The following is a 21446-nucleotide window of genomic DNA, read 5'->3' on the forward strand; positions in this document are numbered from 1 at the left end:
TGGAGGAGGTCAGAGGCTTGACTTGGCATGGGTGGTTGGGTGAAAAGGAGAAAGTAATCAAAAGAAAGTTAACGAAAGAGAAAAGGAGAGTGAAGAGAAGAGAAAAAAAGAGACAAGTATACACCAGATATAAAGAAGCAGCATCAGCCGTTCAATCTTAGAAGAAAAAACAAAAACAAAACACAAACAAAACAGGTGCTTCTTGCAAGTGCCCCTCATGATTGTCTGCTGTTTTTTTTTACAGAGCCTGTAGGATGTTTTTGGTTTCATGTGTGAACCCTGGGTCAGGTGTTCTGTAACATGTAAATTAATCATGCTTCTTTGCGGGAAAACAACAACAACAACAACAACAAAAAAAAAAAACATATAACCCTACCCACAGCTCAACTGCTCCAAGTGCTCTCCAAACAAAAATTAGGAAGATGGCCGCCTCAGGATCCTTCCATCCATTTTCTATACCGCTTAATCCAAATCAGGGTCAAGGGGAATATGGAGCCTAGCCCAGCAATTAACAGGCAAGAGGCAGGGTGCACCTTGGACAGGTCGCCAGTCTATTGCAGGGCCATCACAGAGAGACAACAATAACCATTCACTCACATTCACTCACAGGAATAGTTTAGAAATACCAATCAACCTAGCATGAAATACCAATCAACCTAGCATGCATATCTTTGGATGGTGGGAGGAAGTTGGAGTACCCGGAGAGAAACCACGCATACATGGGGAGAACATTCAAACTCAGTAATCTGAATTCTAAAAGAATTTTTTTTTATATGAAAAAATGAATGTTCTGCTTTATTATTATTGTTTATATTAAAATACTTTTCCATTGCAAGAACAACTTTGTGAAACAGTTTGAGATAATCTGTTTCCAGTAGAGTACACTCAAGGGATCTGACGCATTACAATGACTAAGGCATAAAAAATGCTGAAGCCTATCAGAGCTTCATTATTTGAGAGAGACTGACAGAGATAAACGCTGACAACATATATATTTCAGATCTGATGTGCAATATTGTTATTTGTACCAGCAGTGCATGGACAGCATAGGCTTGATCATCAATACACAATGGACTTTTTCAACTCTGCTTCTGGAAGAAATATCACCTTTGTGCATCCTGAATATTTTATTATAAGTGGATTTATTGGTATACCCAACATGAAGTATTACTATGTCTTTCTCTTTTTTCTTTATGTAATTTCAGTACTTGGAAACACAGCTGTAATGGTTGTAATTTACCTGGATCATAACCTAAAAACTCCTAAATATGTTGCTGTCTTTAACCTTGCATTTGTGGACTTGTTAGGTAGCTCTGCTCTAGTTCCAAAGGTAACAGACATCTTTCTGTTTAATCATTACAACATCTCTTACAATGACTGTTTGACGTTCCTGTTTTTCTGTTACACCTGCCTTTCAATGCAAGCTCTTAATCTGGTTGCTCTCTCCTACGATCGACTGGTAGCCATCATCTATCCTCTGCACTATCAAGTGATGGTGACCCACAGATTTATGTTCTCTTTGATTGCCTCTTTCTGGATTATTGCTATTATTGCTATACTAACTGTAGTAGGTCTTCTTACCAGACTTTCCTTTTGTAAATCTGTGGTTATTAACAGCTACTTCTGTGATCATGGCCAGATATACAGACTTGCATGCAATGATTATACTCCTAATGATGTCATTGGCAGATTGTTGACCTTTCTTTTTCTTTATCTTCCCCTTATAATTATCTTGTGTAGTTACATTTGCATTGGCAAAGCTTTAGCTAAAGTAGCCACAGTTCAAGAAAGAGTGAAGGCCCTCAAAACTTGTGCAGGTCATCTTTCCTTGGTGGCAATCTATTTTATTCCAATAATGATCACATTTGCCATGGGTGCAAAAATAGATCCAAATTTCAGGATTATAAATTTGTCTTTGACCTCAGTCTTACCTCCTATGTTAAATCCAATTATTTATGTTCTGCAGACACATGAAATCAAAGTATCAATGAAGAGAATATTAAAATTTAGGAAGCAATCCAAAATTCTGGTAAAGTGAGATCGGATGAAGCCCATCTTATAGAGTAATCATCTGTTGTTATGTTGGTATTTGTTATGCTTTAACTGAAGATCCCACATATTCAGAGTCGATGCTTTTGTTTGGGGGGGGGGGGGGGGGGGGGGTTGCAAAGTTTATCAGGAAGGCACCCTCCTGGCATGATCAGGGTGTACTTATTGTTAGTGATATGGAGCAGATAACAGAGAAAACATACGCAAAACACTTTTGCTATTGATGAAGTACTTTATCAGGTTTTTTCTGATTTTTGTTAAATATGCAAAAGAGATAAGTAACTTTACCTTTATCCTTAACCACTTTCAAGTGACAGCCTTTTGAATTCTTGATAAGTTGAACAACTTACTTGTAAAATCCTGGCACCTAAAGAGTTAATTGCCACAAGAGGCTGAAGTAATTGTCATGTTATTTAGAATCCAGATGTAGGATTGTAAATTCTTTGTATTGTGTTGAATCATTTTAAATCACATCATAAACTGCATCAAACCAAATCACATTGTATAAAGTCAAATTGTTGTCAAATCATTAATGAATCTCACTGCATCTTAGACATTATTGCATTGTATCAGCAGGGGCTTCATTTATTGTTAATTTATCGTTTCACTGGCAGCTTATTGAGATGTGTTTTGAATCAGCCTCATTGGTGGAGATTCACATCCCTACACTGTATGTGATTGATTGATTTTTATTTTTTGGTCACCACCTTGCCCTGATGTAAGCAAATAACATTAGATTTCACAATAACTCCCAAATTACCCTGTCTATCTGCCACCTCATCACACCCCATTGCTTCCCACCACTCAACTGTATTTAAATAACAATTTTATTTTAACTTCTTAAAATAATTTCTCTGTAAAATATGTATATAGCTGCTATTATTGTTATTATAATATTTCAGGGTTTAATAATGTTTACGATACAGTTATGTATAACTTTCGTTCGTTCGTTGTTTCTTTCATTCTTTCTTTCTTTCGTTCGTTCCTTCTTTGAGAACCTAACCACTTATCAACTTTAAACTTCTGTCTGTTAGCGTATCTACCTTCCTAAGCAAAAGTGTAAGTTGAAAACATCTTTCTTTTATTTAATCTTGAAAGTTTTTTCTAGTAGTCCTGTATTAAAATTGTTAGAAGAAAATAAAGTTCAATAAAATGAATAGTTTCATAGTTGTAATTTTTTTCAGTAAAGTTTGTAGTTTATAGTTATAACTGTTCTCTTCTTAAGACTATTGCAAGCATATTCTGTGAATCGTAATCTGTGAATCTTACACTGTAGCCGTGACTGTGTGCATATATTGTCAGTAGATACATAACTCATTTTTCTCATGTGAAAAACTAGACATGACCTTACTAAGAAGATAATGCAATCTTCAGTTCACATTTGGCTCTCTTTCGGTTCACACTTGGCTGTGCACTGTTCACAGCTTGCTTGTGCCGGTTTTTGTGCAAAACTGAACTCCTTGCAAGTAAATGACTCTACCACGATTCAGTTGGTCTGTTGTTCCTGTTTGAAAGTCTGGGATTATTTTTTTCCAACAAAAATACCTGTTGTTGAATAGAAAAAAATGCGCCTTTTCAAGTCACTTTTGGCAGACCTGATCCTGATCCTGTCTCTGTCCCATCCCACGTTTTTACACAATTTGTCTTCTTGCAGGTGTTCCTGATGATTATCTGCTGTTTTCATACAGAGGCCGTAGGTTGTTTTTGGTTTCATGGGTGAGCCCTGGATCAGGTGTCGTGTAACATGTAAATTAATCACGCTTTTAGGTAATTGCAACATTTTAAATTGTGATTTTGATTAAAAAAACAAACAAACAAATAATATAAAAAAAAAAAACAGCCCTACCCACAGCTCAACTTCTCCAACTGCTCTCCAAACAAAAATGTGGAAGATGGCCGACTCAGGATCCATCCATCCATTTTCTAAATCGCTTAATCCAGTTCAGGGTCAAGGGGAAACTGGAGCCTATCCCAGCAATTAACAGGCGAGAGGCATGGTACACCTTGGACAGGTCACCAGTCTATTGCAGGGCCAACACAGAGAGACAACAATAACCATTCGCTCACGTTCACTCACAGGAATAGTTTAGTGACCAATCAACCTAGCATGCATATCTTTGGATGGTGGGAGGAAGTTGGAGTACCCGGAGAGAACCCCACACATACATGGGGAGAACATTCAAACTCAGTAATCTGAATTCTAAAAGAATTTTCTTTATATGATAAAATAAATATTCTGCTTTATTATTATTGTTTATATTAAAATACTTTTCCATTGCAAGAACAACTTTGTGAAACAGTTTGAGATAATCTGTTTCCAGTAGAGTACACTCAAGGGATCTGACACATTACAATGACTAAGGCATAAAAAATGCTGAAGCCTATCAGAGCTTCATTATTTGAGAGAGACTGACAGAGATAAACGCTGACAACAGATATATTTCAGATCTGATGTGCAATATTGCTATTTGTACCAGCAGTGCATGGACAGCATAGGCTTGACCATCAATACACAATGGACTTTTTCAACTCTGCTTCTGGAAGAAATATCACATTTGTGCGTCCTGAATATTTTATTATAAGTGGATTTATTGGTATACCTAACATGAAGTATTACTATGTCTTTCTCTTTTTTCTTTATGTAATTTCAGTACTTGGAAACACAGCAGTAATGGTTGTAATTTACCTGGATCATAACCTAAAAACTCCTAAATATGTTGCTGTCTTTAACCTTGCATTTGTGGACTTGTTAGGTAGCTCTGCTCTAGTTCCAAAGGTGATAGATATCTTTCTGTTTAATCACTACAACATCTCTTACAATGACTGTTTGACGTTCCTGTTTTTCTGTTACACCTGCCTTTCAATGCAGGCTCTTAATCTGGTTGCTCTCTCCTACGATCGACTGGTAGCCATCATCTATCCTCTGCACTATCAAGTGAAGGTGACCCACAGATTTATGTTCTCTTTGATTGCCTCTTTCTGGATTATTGCTATTATTGCTCTACTAACTGTAGTAGGTCTTCTTACCAGACTTTCCTTTTGTAAATCTGTGGTTATTAACAGCTACTTCTGTGATAATGGCCAGATATACAGACTTGCATGCAATGATTATACTCCTAATGATGTCATTGGCAGAATGTTGACCTTTCTTATTCTTTATCTTCCCCTTATAATTATCGTGTGTAGTTACATTTGCATTGGCAAAGCTTTAGCTAAAGTAGCCACAGTTCAAGAAAGAGTGAAGGCCCTTAAAACTTGTACAGCTCATCTTTCGTTAGTGGCAATCTATTTCATCCCAGTATTAGTTACATTTACAATGAGCGCAAATATACATCCAAATGCCAGGATTATAAATCTGTCTTTGACCTCAGTCTTACCTCCTATGTTAAATCCAATTATTTATGTTCTGCAGACACATGAAATCAAAGTATCAATGAAGAGACTATTAAAATTTAGGAGGCAATCAAAGATTCTGGTAAAGTGAGATCAGTGGAATCACATCGTTTTTCTCTAGAGTAATCATCTGTAGTTATGTTGGTATTTGTTATGCTTTAAGTGAAGACCCCACATTTTCAGAATTGATGCTTTTAAGTTGAGGCAGAACTTCCCTGGATAATCCTGGCGCCTAAAGATTTAATTGCCACAAGAGGCTAAAGTAATTGTAATGTTATGTATAAACTAGATGTAGGATTGTAAATTCTTTGTATTGTGCTGAAAATTTCAAATTACATTATGAATTGCATCAAACCAAATCACATTGTATGAATTCAGATCATTAATAAATCTCATTGTTTGGTGAACATGGTTGAATTGTATTGTATCGTATCAGCAGGGGGCTTTACTGTATTGTTAATTTATCATATCTGTAATGATTAGCTCCTGAAGACTCAGGAATCCAGCCACACACAGAGGGTAAAGGTTTGAACAGAGTAAGGTTTATTGAAACTAGGAGAATGGTGGGGAGAGGCCAGATGTAGTCCGTTAAGGAGTGGCTGGGAAATCCTGAGAAGCTGGTTTAAGTAGGGTGGGGAGCAGGTGAGGAGAGGGAGCAATCAGGGCAGGTGGAGCAGATGGACTTGATTGCAGAGCTGCACAGCAGAGCAGCAACCATGACAGTATCACTGGCAGCTTATTGAGATGTGTTTTGAATCAGCTTCAGTGGTGGGAATTGACATCCCTACACTGTATGTGAAAACACTTTTGCTATTGATGAAGTACTTTATCAGCTATTTGCTGATTCTTGTTCAATATACAAAAGAGATGAGTAACTTTATCTTTATCCTCAACCACTTTCAAGCGACAGCCTTTTGAATTCTTGATAAGTTGAACAACTTACTTGTAAAATCCTGGCACCTAAAGAGTTAATTGCCACAAGAGGCTGAAGTAATTGTGATGTTATTTAGAAACCAGATGTAGGATTGTAAATTCTTTGTGTTGAATCATTTTAAATCACATCATAAATTGCATCAAACCAAATCACATTGTATAAAGTCAAATTGTTGTCAAATCATTAATGAATCTCACTGCATCTTGGACATTATTGCATTGTATCAGCAGGGGCTTCATTTATCGTTAATTTATCGTTTCACTGGCAGCTTATTGAGATGTGTTTTGAATCAGCCTCATTGGTGGAGATTCACATCCCTACACTGTATGTGATTGATTGATTTTTATTTTTTGGTCACCACCTTGCCCTGATGTAAGCAAATAACATTAGATTTCACAATATCTCCCAAATTACCCTGTCTATCTGCCACCTCATCACACCCCATTGCTTCCCACCACTCAACTGTATTTAAATAACAATTTTATTTTAACTTCTTAAAATAATTTCTCTGTAAAATATGTGTATAGCTGCTATTATTGTTATTATAATATTTCAGGGTTTAATAATGTTTACGATACAGTTATGTATAACTTTCATTCGTTCGTTCGTTGTTTCTTTCATTCTTTCATTCTTTCTTTCTTTCGTTCGTTCCTTCTTTGAGAACCTAACCACTTATCAACTTTAAACTTCTGTCTGTTAGCGTATCTACCTTCCTAAGCAAAAGTGTAAGTTGAAAACATCTTTCTTTTATTTAATCTTGACAGTTTTTTCTAGTAGTCCTGTATTAAAATTGTTAGAAGAAAATAAAGTTCAATAAAATTAATAGTTTCATAGTTGTAATTTTTTTCAGTAAAGTTTGTAGTTTATAGTTATAATTGTTCTCTCCTTAAGACTATTGCAAGCATATTCTGTGAATCTTAATCTTTGAATCTTACACTGTAGCCGTGACTGTGTGCATATATTGTCAGTAGATACATAACTCATTTTTCTCATGTGAAAAACTAGACATGACCTTACTAAGAAGATAATGCAATCTTCAGTTCACATTTGGCTCTCTTTCGGTTCACACTTGGCTGTGCACTGTTCACAGCTTGCTTGTGCCGGTTTTTGTGCTAAACTGAACTCCTTGCAAGTAAATGACTCTACCATGATTCAGTTGGTCTGTTGTTCCTGTTTGAAAGTCTGGGATTATTTTTTTCCAACAAAAATACCTGTTGTTGAACAGAAAAAAATGCGCCTTTTCAAGTCACTTTGGGCAGACCTGATCCTGATCCTGTCTCTGTCCCGTCCCACGTTTTTACACAATTTGTCTTCTTGCAGGTGTTCCTGATGATTATCTGCTGTTTTCATACAGAGGCCGTAGGATGTTTTTGGTTTCATGCGTGAGCCCTGGATCAGGTGTCGTGTAACATGTAAATTAATCACGCTTCTTTGCGGGAAAGAAACAACAACAACAAAAAAAAAAAAATAAAAACATGTAGCCCTACCCACAGCTTACCTGCTCCAACTGCTCTCCAAACAAAAATTAGGAAGATGGCCGCCTCAGGATCCTTCCATCCATTTTCTAAATCGCTTAATCCAGTTCAGGGTCAAGGGGCAACTGGAGCCTAGCCCAGCAATTAACAGGCGAGAGGCATGGTACACCTTGGACAGGTTGCCAGTCTATCGCAGGGCCAACACAGAGAGACAACAATAACCATTCACTCACAGGAATAGTTTAGAAATACCAATAAACCTAGCATGCATATCTTTGGATGGTGGGAGGAAGTTGGAGTACCCGGAGAGAACCCCACACATACATGGGGAGAACATTCAAACTCAGTAATCTGAATTCTAAAAGATTTTTTTTTTATAAGAAAAAAATAAATGTTCTGCTTTATTATTATTATTTATATTAAAATACTTTTCCATTGCAAGAACAACTTTGTGAAACTGTTTGAGATAATCTGTTTCCAATACAGTACACTCAAGGGATCTGACACATTACAATGACTAAGACATAAAAAATGCTGAAGCCTATCAGAGCTTCATTATTTAAGAGAGACTGACAGAGATAAACGCTGACAACAGATATATTTCAGATCTGATGTGCAATATTGCTATTTGTACCAGCAGTGCATGGACAGCATAGGCTTGACCATCAATACACAATGGACTTTTTCAGCTCTGCTTCTGGAAGAAATATCACATTTGTGCGTCCTGAATATTTTATCATAAGTGGATTTATTGGTATACCTAACATGAAGTATTACTATGTCTTTCTCTTTTTTCTTTATGTAATTTCAGTACTTGGAAACACAGCTGTAATGGTTGTAATTTACCTGGATCATAACCTAAAAACTCCTAAATATGTTGCTGTCTTTAACCTTGCTTTTGTGGACTTGTTAGGTAGCTCTGCTCTAGTTCCAAAGGTGATAGACATCTTTCTGTTTAATCATTACAACATCTCTTACAATGACTGTTTGACGTTCCTGTTTTTCTGTTACACCTGCCTTTCAATGCAGGCTCTTAATCTGGTTGCTCTCTCCTACGATCGACTGGTAGCCATCATCTATCCTCTGCACTATCAAGTGAAGGTGACCCACAAATTTATGTTCTCTTTGATTGCCTCTTTCTGGATTATTGCTATTATTGCTCTACTAACTGTAGTAGGTCTTCTTACCAGACTTTCCTTTTGTAAATCTGTGGTTATTAACAGCTACTTCTGTGATCATGGCCAGATATACAGACTTGCATGCAATGATTATACTCCTAATGATGTCATTGGCAGATTGTTGACCTTTCTTATTCTTTATCTTCCCCTTATAATTATCTTGTGTAGTTACATTTGCATTGGCAAAGCTTTAGCTAAAGTAGCCACAGTTCAAGAAAGAGTGAAGGCCCTTAAAACTTGTTCAGCTCATCTTTCCTTGGTGGCAATCACTTTTATTCCAATAATGATCACATTTGCCATGGGTGCAGGAATAGATCCAAATGCCAGGATTATAAATTTGTCTTTGACCTCAGTCTTACCTCCTATGTTAAATCCAATTATTTATGTTCTGCAGACACATGAAATCAAAGTATCAATGAAGAGAATATTAAAATTTAGGAGGCAATCCAAAATTCTGGTAAAGTGAGATCGGATGAAGCCCATCTTATAGAGTAATCATCTGTTGTTATGTTGGTATTTGTTATGCTTTAACTGAAGATCCCACATTTTCAGAGTTGATGCTTTTGTTTGGGGGGGGGGGTGCAAAGTTTATCAGGAAGGCACCCTCCTGGCATGATCAGGGTGTACTTATTGTTAGTGATATGGAGCAGATAACAGAGAAAACACATGCAAAACACTTTTGCTATTGATGAAGTACTTTATCAGCTATTTGCTGATTTTTGTTAAATATGCAAAAGAGATAAGTAACTTTACCTTTATCCTTAACCACTTTCAAGTGACAGCCTTTTGAATTCTTGATAAGTTGAACAACTTACTTGTAAAATCCTGGCACCTAAAGAGTTAATTGCCACAAGAGGCTGAAGTAATTGTGATGTTATTTAGAAACCAGATGTAGGATTGTAAATTCTTTGTATTGTGTTGAATCATTTTAAATCACATCATAAATTGCATCAAACCAAATCACATTGTATAAAGTCAAATTGTTGTCAAATCATTAATGAATCTCACTGCATCTTAGACATTATTGCATTGTATCAGCAGGGGCTTCATTTATCGTTAATTTATCGTTTCACTGGCAGCTTATTGAGATGTGTTTTGAATCAGCCTCATTGGTGGAGATTCACATCCCTACACTGTATGTGATTGATTTTTATTTTTTGGTCACCACCTTGCCCTGATGTAAGCAAATAACATTAGATTTCACAATATCTCCCAAATTACCCTGTCTATCTGCCACCTCATCACACCCCATTGCTTCCCACCACTCAACTGTATTTAAATAACAATTTTATTTTAACTTCTTAAAATAATTTCTCTGTAAAATATGTGTATAGCTGCTATTATTGTTATTATAATATTTCAGGGTTTAATAATGTTTACGATACAGTTATGTATAACTTTCGTTCGTTCGTTGTTTCTTTCATTCTTTCTTTCTTTCGTTCGTTCCTTCTTTGAGAACCTAACCACTTATCAACTTTAAACTTCTGTCTGTTAGCGTATCTACCTTCCTAAGCAAAAGTGTAAGTTTAAAACATCTTTCTTTTATTTAATCTTGACAGTTTTTTCTAGTAGTCCTGTATTAAAATTGTTAGAAGAAAATAAAGTTCAATAAAATTAATAGTTTCATAGTTGTAATTTTTTTCAGTAGAGTTTGTAGTTTATAGTTATAATTGTTCTCTCCTTAAGACTATTGCAAGCATATTCTGTGAATCGTAATCTGTGAATCTTACACTGTAGCCGTGACTGTGTGCATATATTGTCAGTAGATACATAACTCATTTTTCTCATGTGAAAAACTAGACATGACCTTACTAAGAAGATAATGCAATCTTCAGTTCACATTTGGCTCTCTTTCGGTTCACACTTGGCTGTGCACTGTTCACAGCTTGCTTGTGCCGGTTTTTGTGCAAAACTGAACTCCTTGCAAGTAAATGACTCTACCACGATTCAGTTGGTCTGTTGTTCCTGTTTTAAAGTCTGGGATTATTTTTTTCCAACAAAAATACCTGTTGTTGAACAGAAAAAAATGCGCCTTTTCAAGTCACTTTGGGCAGACCTGATCCTGATCCTGTCTCTGTCCCGTCCCACGTTTTTACACAATTTGTCTTCTTGCAGGTGTTCCAGATGATTATCTGCTGTTTTCTTACAGAGGCTGTAGGATGTTTTTGGTTTCATGGGTGAGCAATTAGGTAATTGCAACATTTAATATTGTGATTTTGATTAAAAAAAAACAAACAAACAAACAAACAAAAAAACAATTAATCATTCCGCCCTACCCACAGCTCAACTGCTCCAACTGCTCTCCAAACAAAAATGAGGAAGATGGCCGCCTCAGGATCCATCCATCCATTTTCTAAATCGTTTAATCAAGCCTATCTGGAGCCTATCCCAGCAATTAACAGGCGAGAGGCATGGTGCACCTTGGACAGGTCACCAGTCTATTGCAGGGCCAACACAGAGAGACAACAATAACCATTCGCTCACGTTCACTCACAGGAATAGTTTAGAGTGACCAATTAACCTAGCCTGCATATCTTTGGATGGTGGGAGGAAGTTGGAGTTCCTGGAGAGAATCCACGCATACGTGGGGAGAACATTCAAACTCAGTAATCTGAATCAGTAATCTGATTTCTAAAAGAATTTTTATTTTTTAATGTGAAAAATGAAATGTTCTGCTCATCAACAGGTTTTTAAAGTACTTTTCCATTGCAAGAACAACTTTGTGAAACTGAGATAATCTGTTTCCAATACAGTACACTCAAGGGGTCTGACGCATTACAATGACTAAGGCATAAAAACATGCTGAAGCCTATCAGAGCTTCATTATTTGAGAGAGACTGACAGAGATAAGAGCTGACAACATATATATTTTAGCTTAGATGTGCAATATTGCTATTTGTACCAGCAGTGCATGGACAGCATAGGCTTGGCCATCAATTCATGATGGATTTTATCAACTCTGCTTCTGGAAAATATATTGCAGACTTTCATGCAATGATTATACTCCAAGCCGAGTCCTTGGCAATCTGTTGCCACTTATTATTCTCTATCTTCCCTTTGCAATTATTTTATTAAGTTTTCTTTTTATCCGCAAGGCTTTAGCTAAAGTAGCCACATTTCAAGAGAGAGCAAAGGCCTTTAAAAGTTGTACAGCTCATCTTTCGTTAGTGGCAATCTATTTCATACTAGAATTAATTATATTCACAATGAGTGCAAATATACATCCAAATGCTAGGATTATAAATCTGTCTTTGACCTCAGGCTTTCCTCCAATGTTAAATCCAATTATTTATGTTCTGCAGACACATGAAATCAAAGTATCAATTAAGTGAATAATAAAAATTAGGAGGCAACCCAAAACTATGGTAAGGTGAAATATGATATAACCCAAATTATTCCTTAAATTATCTGTTATGCTTTGACTGAATGTGCCATAGCTTTACAAATAGTTGAGCCTTTTAATGGCTGTGGAAGAAATTTTACTTATTATGTTTTATATACACTGCTCAAAAAATAAAGGGAACACTAAAATGATACACCCTAGATCTGAATGAATGAAATATTCTTATTAAACACTTTGTTCTTTACATAGTTGAATGTGCTGACAACAAAATCACACAAAAATTATTAATGGAAATCACATTTATCAACCCATGGAGGTCTGGATTTGGAGACACACTCAAAATTAAAGTGGAAAAACACACCACAGGCTGATCCAGCTTTGATGTAATGTCCTTTAAACAAGTCAAAATGAGGCTCAGTAGTGTGTGTGGCCTCCATGTGCCCATATGACCTCCCTACAATGCCTGGGCATGCTCCTGATGAGGTGGCAGATGGTCTCCTGAGTGATCTCCTCCCAGACCTAGACTAAAGCTTCCGCCAACTCCTGGACAGTCAGTGGTGCAACATGGCATTGGTGGATGGAGCAAGACATGATGTCCCAGATGTGCTCAGTTGGATTCAGGTCTGGGGAATGGGCGGGCCAGTCCATAGCATTAATGCCTTCGTCTTGCAGGATCTGCTGACACACTCCAGCCACATGAGATCTAGCATTGTCTTGCATTAGGAGGAACCCAGGGCCAACCGCATCAGCATATGGTCTCACAAGCAGTCTGAGGATCTCATCTCGGTACCTAATGACAGTCAGGCTACCTCTGGTGAGCACATGGAGGTCTGTGTCCCCCCCCAAAGAAATGTCACCCCACACCATTACTGACCCACTGCCAAACCAGTCATGCTGGAGGATGTTGCAGGCAGCAGAACGTTCTCCACGGCATCTCCAGACTCTTTCACATCTGTCACATGTGCTCAGTGTGAACCTGCTTTCATCTGTGAAGAGCACAGGGCGCCGGTGGCGAATTTGCCAATCTTGGTGTTCTCTGGCAAATGCCAAATGTCCTGCACAGTGTTGGGCTGTAAGCACAACCCCCCACCTGTGGACATTGGGCACTCATACCACCATCATGGAGTCTGTTTCTGACCGTTTGAGCAGACACATGCACATTTATGGCCTGCTGGATGTCATTTTGCAGGGCTCTGGCAGTGCTTCTCCTGTTCCTCCTTGCACAAAGGCAGAGGTAGCGGTCCTGCTGCTGGGTTGTTGCCCTCCTACGGCCTCCTCCACATCTCCTGATGTACAGGCCTGTCTCCTGGTAGCGCCTCCATGCTCTGGACACTACATTGACAGACACAGCAAACCTTCTTGCCACAGCTCACATTGATGTGCCATCCTGGATGAGCTGCACTACCTAAGCCACTTGTGTGGGTTGTAGACTCCATCTCATGCTACCACTAGAGTGAAAGCACCGCCAGCATTCAAAAGTGACCAAAACATCAGCCAGAAAGCAGGAACTTAGAAGTGGTCTGTGGTCACCACCTGCAGAACCACTCCTTTATTGGGGGTGTCTTGCTGATTGCCTATAATTTCCACCTGTTATCTATTCCATTTGCATGTGAAATTGATTGTCAATTAGTATTGCTTCCTAAGTGGACAGTTTGATTTCCCAGATGTGTGATTGACTTGGAGTTACATTGTGTTATTTAAGTATTGCCTTTATTTTTTTAACAGTGTATTATAATCACACCTGTAATAATTTCCTTTCATTATTCATTCCTTTATTCATTCATTTATTAAATATATTCACACTGATTATTTCCCTTTATTAAATTTTGTTATACTTTACTCATTCCTGACTCTTGGTAATTAATTTTTCTACAACACGGCCCCTTTATGTTACCTTACGTTGGTTAATAGTTTTGCCCGTTTTAAACATTGCCATGTGTCATCATCCACATACTTCCATGCAGGTTTTGCATTGCCATGGGTGTTAGGCCAGTTCCTCCACTAGTGGCATTGCTAAGTTCAGAGTTCACTCCCGCAATCCATCATCAGTTTCAGATACCTTAAGGCAGCAGTAATGCATCACTATAAAGTTGTTCCCAACATGCCCTAACCATTTGCACATTTCTTCAAAAGTTCACAAAATATCTACAGCTCCTATCTGTGTGGCCTCCCGGCCGACCCTCCAGAGATCCAACTCCTTTCTGTGTGGCCTTCTGGCCACCTTCTAGAGATCCAGCTCCTGTCTGCACAAATTCCCAGCCACCCTCCAGGGCCAAACCTGCTGTCTGCGTGGCCTCTGAGCCACCCTCCTGAACTTTGTTGCCTGGAGTGTTTGCTTGGGCCTGGTTTCTGTTCTGGCTTCTTGTGTTTGGTCTTTGTCATGGTTTTGGTTTGATCTTGGTTTCTTGTATTTTCTTGTATTTAGGGTCATGTTCTGTGTTTTTTGGTTTCTGCTCATTAATTCACCTGGTCTAATTTGCTCATTCACCTCACCTCTATCTTGTTCCTCAGTGTATTTAAGGCATGGGTTTCAGTTCCTCCCTTGACCTCTGGTTTCTGTTTCTGCTGTTAGTTTAGTATGTCCATGCCATGTCCATGTTTTTGCTACCCAAGTCTTATTTTCTGTAAGTTAAGTTCTACTTTATTAAAACCTTTAACTTCATCGGTCTGCCTCCCGCCTCATCAGCCCGCACTTGGGTCCTCATGTCCACGACTCTTCTGACAATGTGATGGTTTCATATGAATATGAACAAGTATGAAAATGTTATCAGTGTTTTGATTAAAATTAATTCCACAGAGCTTTGATCTGTAGAAACGTTCAAATCAAATTAAATGTGTATATTTATTTTCGTACAAGTAGCACAAAGTGCTTTACATGAAAATGATTTTTGAGAGTTAAAAACACAAGCCATCACACACAAGTTTGAACAATTTATAAAAAAAAAAAAAAAAAAACACACACACACACTAAGCACACATAGAGTCCATCCATATCTCTCATGTTCTTAAATAACTGCATGTACTAAATATACTGGAAATGCTGTTAGTAGATTTTAGAGATTACATAAATATTTAAGAAACAATTTAATGAATTAATTAAAAGAGAGACTTGTATATGTTAAGTTATAAACAAATGTAAGATTTGCAGTCAATGAATTTGGAAATATACATCCGTCCATTTTCTATACTGCTTAGTTTCAGCAGTAATTCAGGGTTGCAAACAAGAAGCAGGGTAAACCCTGGGCAGTTTGCAAGGCTATCACAGGGCCAATACAGAGAGAGACAAACAACCATATACACTCACATTCACTCTAAGGAAGAATTTTGAGTGACCAGATAACCTAGCATGCATTTCTTTGGACAGAAGAGGAAACTGGAGACATGGGGAGAGCATGCAAACTCAACATAAACCTTCCTGCTGAGGCTGGATCCCAGCAGCTTTCTTGCTGTGAGGCCGCAGTCCTTACCACCACACCGCTGTGCAGCCATCCACCTCAGATTGAAGAGAGAGTGAATAAGCTATGTTGCAATGCGATGACATTGAGCGGTGAAAAGATGAACTGCTCTCCCTCATTTCACAAGTCAGAAACCAAAGGGTCTTGATAGGGATGGGTGACAGTAACATCCATGTAATCACTGAATAGTGAAAGTATGTTTAATAACAGCAGTGGCTCCTCTGTCGCTCATAGCTTTTTGTATCATGGGAGTCCCAGAGAGTATGCCAGTAGATGATCACAGGATGGAAATACTCAGGTCAAATTAAACGTAATAGCTTCTCCCTTTCAATATCAGTTGAATATTATATCATTTCTGTTTTAGAATAGCAAAAACAATATTAAAATGTACCAAATCAATAAACATAGCGAGGGAAACACATTTTTATTTCATGTAAAGAAGAAATAAGCAACACATTTAGGCAATAATTAAATTACAAAATTGCAACATGAAAATCAGTAATCTGAATTCTAAAAGAATGTTTTGATGTGAAAAACTAAATGTTCTGCTTGTCAACAGGTTTTTGACATACTTTTCCATTGCACGTTAGAGATCTGTTTCCAATACAGTACACTCAAGGGATCTGACATATTACAATGACTAAGACATAAAAAATACTGAAGCCTATCAGAGCGTCATTATTTGAGAGAGACTGAGAGAGATAAGAGCTGACAACAAATATATTTCAGCTTAGATGTGCAATATTGCTATTTGTACCAGCAGTGCATGGACAGCATCGGCTTGACCATCAATACACAATGGACTTTTTCAACTCTGCTTCTGGAAGAAATATCACCTTTGTGCGTCCTGCATATTTTATTATAAGTGGATTTATTGGTATACCCAACATGAAGTATTACTATGTCTTTCTCTTTTTTCTTTATGTAATTTCAGTACTTGGAAACACAGCTGTAATGGCTTTAATTTGTCTGGATCATAACCTACAAACTCCTAAATATGTTGCTGTCTTTAACCTTGCATTTGTGGACTTGTTAGGTAGCTCTGCTCTAGTTCCAAAAGTGATAGATATCTTTTTGTTTAATCATTACAACATCTCTTACAATGACTGTTTGACGTTCCTGTTTTTCTGTTACACTTGCCTTTCAATGCAGTCTCTTAATCTGGTTGCTCTCTCCTATGATCGACTGGTAGCCATCATCTATCCTCTGCACTATCAAGTGAAGGTGACCCACAAATTTATGTTCTCTTTGATTGCCTCTTTCTGGATTATTGGGATAATCTCTACACTTGCTGCAGTTGGTCTTCTCACAAGACTTTCCTTTTGTAAATCTTCTGTGGTTATTAACAGCTACTTCTGTGATCATGGCCAGATATACAGACTTGCATGCAATGACTATACACCTAATGATATCATTGGTGAAGTGTTGCCCATTCTTATTCTTTATCTTCCCCCTATAATTATCGTGTGTAGTTACATTTGCATTGGCAAAGCTTTAGCTAAAGTAGCCACAGTTCAAGAAAGAGTGAAGGCCCTTAAAACTTGTACAGCTCATCTTTCATTGGTGGCAATCTATTTTATTCCAATAATGACCACATTTGTCATGGGTGCAGGAATAGATCCAAATGCCAGGATTATAAATTTGTCTTTGACCTCAGTCATACCTCCTATGTTAAATCCAATTATTTATGTTCTGCAGACACATGAAATCAAAGTATCAATGAAGAGAATATTAAAATTTAGGAGGCAATCCAAAATTCTGGTAAAGTGAGATCAGAGGAAGCCCATCTTATTTTCTCTAGAGTAATAATCTGTCATGCTGGTATTTGTTATGCTTTAACTGAAGATCTCACATTTTTGTTGATGCTTTTAATATGTGAACAGCTCTTAAGTTGTGGCAGTCCATTTTATCCAAAACATCCAAGCAGATTATTCACTAGTCTCAAACTCCGGTTAAAAAACGTATGTGTTTTAGCAGCTTTTGTGTCATGCTCAACACCTGATGCTGCAGGATAAAATAAGTTGTCACACTGCATCTTCACTTTATGCCATTGCACTGATTTATTGTTAACATTTACTGTATGAAGACATAATTTTCTTTGTCTGGGCAATTGTTAAAATAAAATAAATATTTTTAATATTTTACAAGCGCTTCTAATTGAAGCTCGAGGAGCTTGAACCTGTGGCCTTAATTTATAATTAGTTATTTATAATTGCAGCCTTTTTGGAAATAATTCAAAATTTCATCTTTTCACAAAGTTTATCAGGAAGATTAAGTTTGAAAGCCACCCTCCTGTCATGATGAGGGTGCGCTTATTGTCAGTGATATGGAGCAGATTACAGAGAAAATCACACGCACAACATTTTTGCACTGTTGATGAAGTCATTTCTCAGCTATTTGCCAATTCTCATTCAATATGTGAAAGAGATTAATAAACCTACTCCCATCATAAACTAAAATACCTTCATCCTTAACCACTTCCAAGGAACATTGTTTTGACTTTTTTACATAAAAATAAACTTCCTTGGAAAATCCTGGAGCCTAAAGGGTTGATTGCCACAAGAGGTTACAGGATATGGAATAGCTACCTGTAGGAAGGGGAGAGATGAAAGGGAGAAGTGATCCTCATTAACAGACATTCCAAGCACCTAACGTACCCTCTAAAATAATGTTTTATTTTAGAGTCCCTGAAGTTTGTCTCTTGAGATACATTCTGAACACCAGAGATTTCAAAAGAATTGTAAATGTAGGTAACACAGCTACTTAAACAGTTTCAGGAGTCACAATAACTGTTTATTTGTTTGTTTATTACTATTCTGTTGTTTGATTAAATTTTCTTTGTTTGAATTAAATTTTGTATATATATATATATATATATATATATATATATATATATATATATATATATATATATATATATATATATATATAAATACACACACACACACACCACACACACATGCAGAGATGCTCATCATAAAATTAGAATATCATGAAAAAGTTGATTTATTTCAGTAAATCCCTTCAAAAAGCAAAACTTGTATAATGTAGACATTCATTCCTCAAAGACTGACATATATCAAATGTTTATTTTTTTTTATTTTAATAATTATAACTGACAACTAATTAAAATCCCAAATTCAATATCCCAGAAAATTAGGATTTTAAGACCACTACAAAAAAAGGATTTCTAGAAATACTGGCCAACTGAAAAGTATTAACATGAAAAGTATGAGCATGTACAGCACTCAATATTCAGTTGGGGCCTTTTGCCTGAATTACTGCAGCAATGTGGCGTGGCATGGAGTCGATCAGTCTGTGGCACTGCTCAGGTGTTATAAGAGCCCACGTTGCTCTGATAGTGGCCTTCAGTTCTTCTGTATTGTTGGGTCTGGTGTATCACATCTTCCTCTTCACAATATCCCATAAAGTAGAGTGTGGCATCAGGTGTTTTTAATTATTAACCTTTCCACAATATTCACATTTTCTGAGATACCCAATTTGTTTTTGTTTTTTTATAGATGTCAGTTATAATCATCAATATTAAAAGAAATAAACATTTCAAATATGTCAGTCTGTGACGAATGAATGTCTACATTATACAAGTTTCTCTTCTGATAAAGATTTATTTTGTGTGTGGTGCTATATTGCGGTGCCACCATTAATGAGGTGCCAAGTCCTAATTACCTCAAATCTGCCAACATGGACATCAGCATGGAAATCTGGACTGACATATAGAGCTGGCTAAATGCACCATGTATCTTTCTCAGCATGTTCGCATCAGTAAAACCCATTGTTACATCGATTATTACATAGTTTATCTCTTCTTTACCTGTGTTTTCAAGGTACCTTGAACACACCCTCACTATCATGGCATTTTCTTATTAAAACTAAAACAGGTAAAGAGGAAATATTTTCTTATATAAGTTTTATAAGTGTTTTGTGAAACATTGTAAAACCAGAAGCACTCAAAGAGCACAAACCTCTGCCAAACTATCGTAAATGTTTTTTTTTTCTTTGTTTTTTGCCAATGATTGTTGGCATTAATTTTAGAGTTATAGGCTCTAATGGTAAAATGATCCCTATCTCCCCATAGCAAAGAATCCAGACAGAGAACACTAGGCTCATTAATGCTTGACACAGAAGACGGATATACAGACAGACGGACACCTTTGTCTGTTTCCTGTGTCGTTAACATGCATTTTGGTGCATTCGTCAATTGATGCAACAAAAAGAAAAATACCATCTGAAACCACGGGGTCAGTGTTGAGCAGTATAACAAACCTGTGACCAGCAAAAGGAAGAAACTACAGAAGAGGAGGAACAAGAGAAGGAAGAGAAAGATGACGACATGGACAACAATTGTGGAGATGGAGAGAACTTTTGAAGAAAGACTGTGTGAGTGTGTTCGGCAGTTGCAAATAATTTTGTAGCATTGCATTACTGCCACCAACTGGTGTCCAAATGTGACATGAGAACGCAGGAGTGACCTCTGAAGATGAGAATGAGATTAAAAACAAATGTAATGACAAAAACATTTTGTTCATGATTTTGTGTTTATTATGGATTAAACAATCCTCTGTTCTATACTGAATTCTTTTAAAGCTGGATTTATTGGTTTGCTTTAAAGAAAACAATCAACTATCAAATACATCCTTCACAGAGAAAGATGTCACGGCTGGGTTCAGCCGTCGGAGTGAGGTGAAGCAGGACCCAAATAGCAGACTTAATAACTGTCGAAAATAGAACAAGTTTATTGAATACAGGGGTTCTGGGTTGTCCGAGCTGGAGAGGTTCTGGATCTCTGGGAGGAGAGGAGAATGGTGAGTGGCAGTCCTAAACAACAATATCCTGTTTTTCCAAGCTTGGTGAGCGGCTTACTATATCCAAATGAAAATCCAGACTGGAGGAGGAGGTTGCTGCTGCTGATCCCGAGCTGAAGGGTGGTAGGGCAAGCAAGCAGGTAGGCAAGGTAACGAGCTGGTGATCGGAGGAGGAAGACTGGAGGTCAGATGTACTGGAATGCTGGAGCTGCGACAATGCTGGAGAGGAGGGGAAAAGGCAAGGCAAAGATGAGTGTACTAGACTGGAACAATGGCAATACTAGTAGCGGCCTGATTTACCACGGTAACAGTGAGAATAATCTGGAGAGGTCTAGTTGCTCCTGCAGTCCTTATAAAGGGAGGCTTGATGAAGGTTGATGGAATACAGCTGGGACGTGGCGTCAATCGGCCAGACGGCGGTTGTGTTCAGCTGTGCGTTGCAGAGCCGCGCGAGTCCGAACCCAAACACGCCGGACCCGCTGGAGATGGTGCTGAACCGAGGGAACAGCGAGCTCCCTCTCCTCCTCGGGAAACAGGGGAGGCTGATAACCCAGGGAAGCCTCGAACAGTGAACGGCCAGTGGCTGAGGTGGTAAGGGTGTTGTGAGCGTACTCTATCCATGCCAGATGCCGACTCCAGGCAGCGACTGTCTGACGCCACACAACGGAGGGCAGCTTCCAGCTCTTGATTCAGACGCTCCGTCTGTCCATTGGACTGGGGATGATAACCAGGGGACAGCGAGACCTTGGCGCCCAAGGCAGAACAGAAAGACTTCCATACCTGCGAGACGAACTGT

At 37.8% G+C, this 21446-nt stretch overlaps 4 protein-coding genes across 4 annotated transcripts; all 4 read left to right on the plus strand.

Annotated features, from left to right (window-relative positions):
• Nucleotides 1–1069: 1069 nt before the first annotated feature.
• On the plus strand, nucleotides 1070–2038 carry LOC121654488 (olfactory receptor 1-like). The gene has a single exon (XM_042008653.1). The coding sequence runs from the start codon at nucleotides 1070–1072 to the stop codon at nucleotides 2036–2038; it is 969 nt and encodes a 322-aa protein (XP_041864587.1).
• Nucleotides 2039–4564: 2526 nt separating this feature from the next.
• On the plus strand, nucleotides 4565–5533 carry LOC121654451 (olfactory receptor 1-like). Its single transcript, XM_042008603.1, has one exon. The coding sequence runs from the start codon at nucleotides 4565–4567 to the stop codon at nucleotides 5531–5533; it is 969 nt and encodes a 322-aa protein (XP_041864537.1).
• A 2993-nt stretch (nucleotides 5534–8526) lies between these two features.
• LOC121654453 (olfactory receptor 2AP1-like) lies at nucleotides 8527–9495 on the plus strand. The gene has a single exon (XM_042008606.1). The coding sequence runs from the start codon at nucleotides 8527–8529 to the stop codon at nucleotides 9493–9495; it is 969 nt and encodes a 322-aa protein (XP_041864540.1).
• Nucleotides 9496–16625: 7130 nt separating this feature from the next.
• On the plus strand, nucleotides 16626–17597 carry LOC121654441 (olfactory receptor 1500-like). Its single transcript, XM_042008580.1, has one exon. It carries the CDS (start codon nucleotides 16626–16628, stop codon nucleotides 17595–17597), a length of 972 nt encoding a protein of 323 aa, XP_041864514.1.
• Nucleotides 17598–21446: the final 3849 nt, after the last annotated feature.

This window comes from Melanotaenia boesemani, chromosome 15, assembly GCF_017639745.1.
Source record: "Melanotaenia boesemani isolate fMelBoe1 chromosome 15, fMelBoe1.pri, whole genome shotgun sequence".
Lineage (NCBI taxonomy): Eukaryota > Metazoa > Chordata > Actinopteri > Atheriniformes > Melanotaeniidae > Melanotaenia > Melanotaenia boesemani.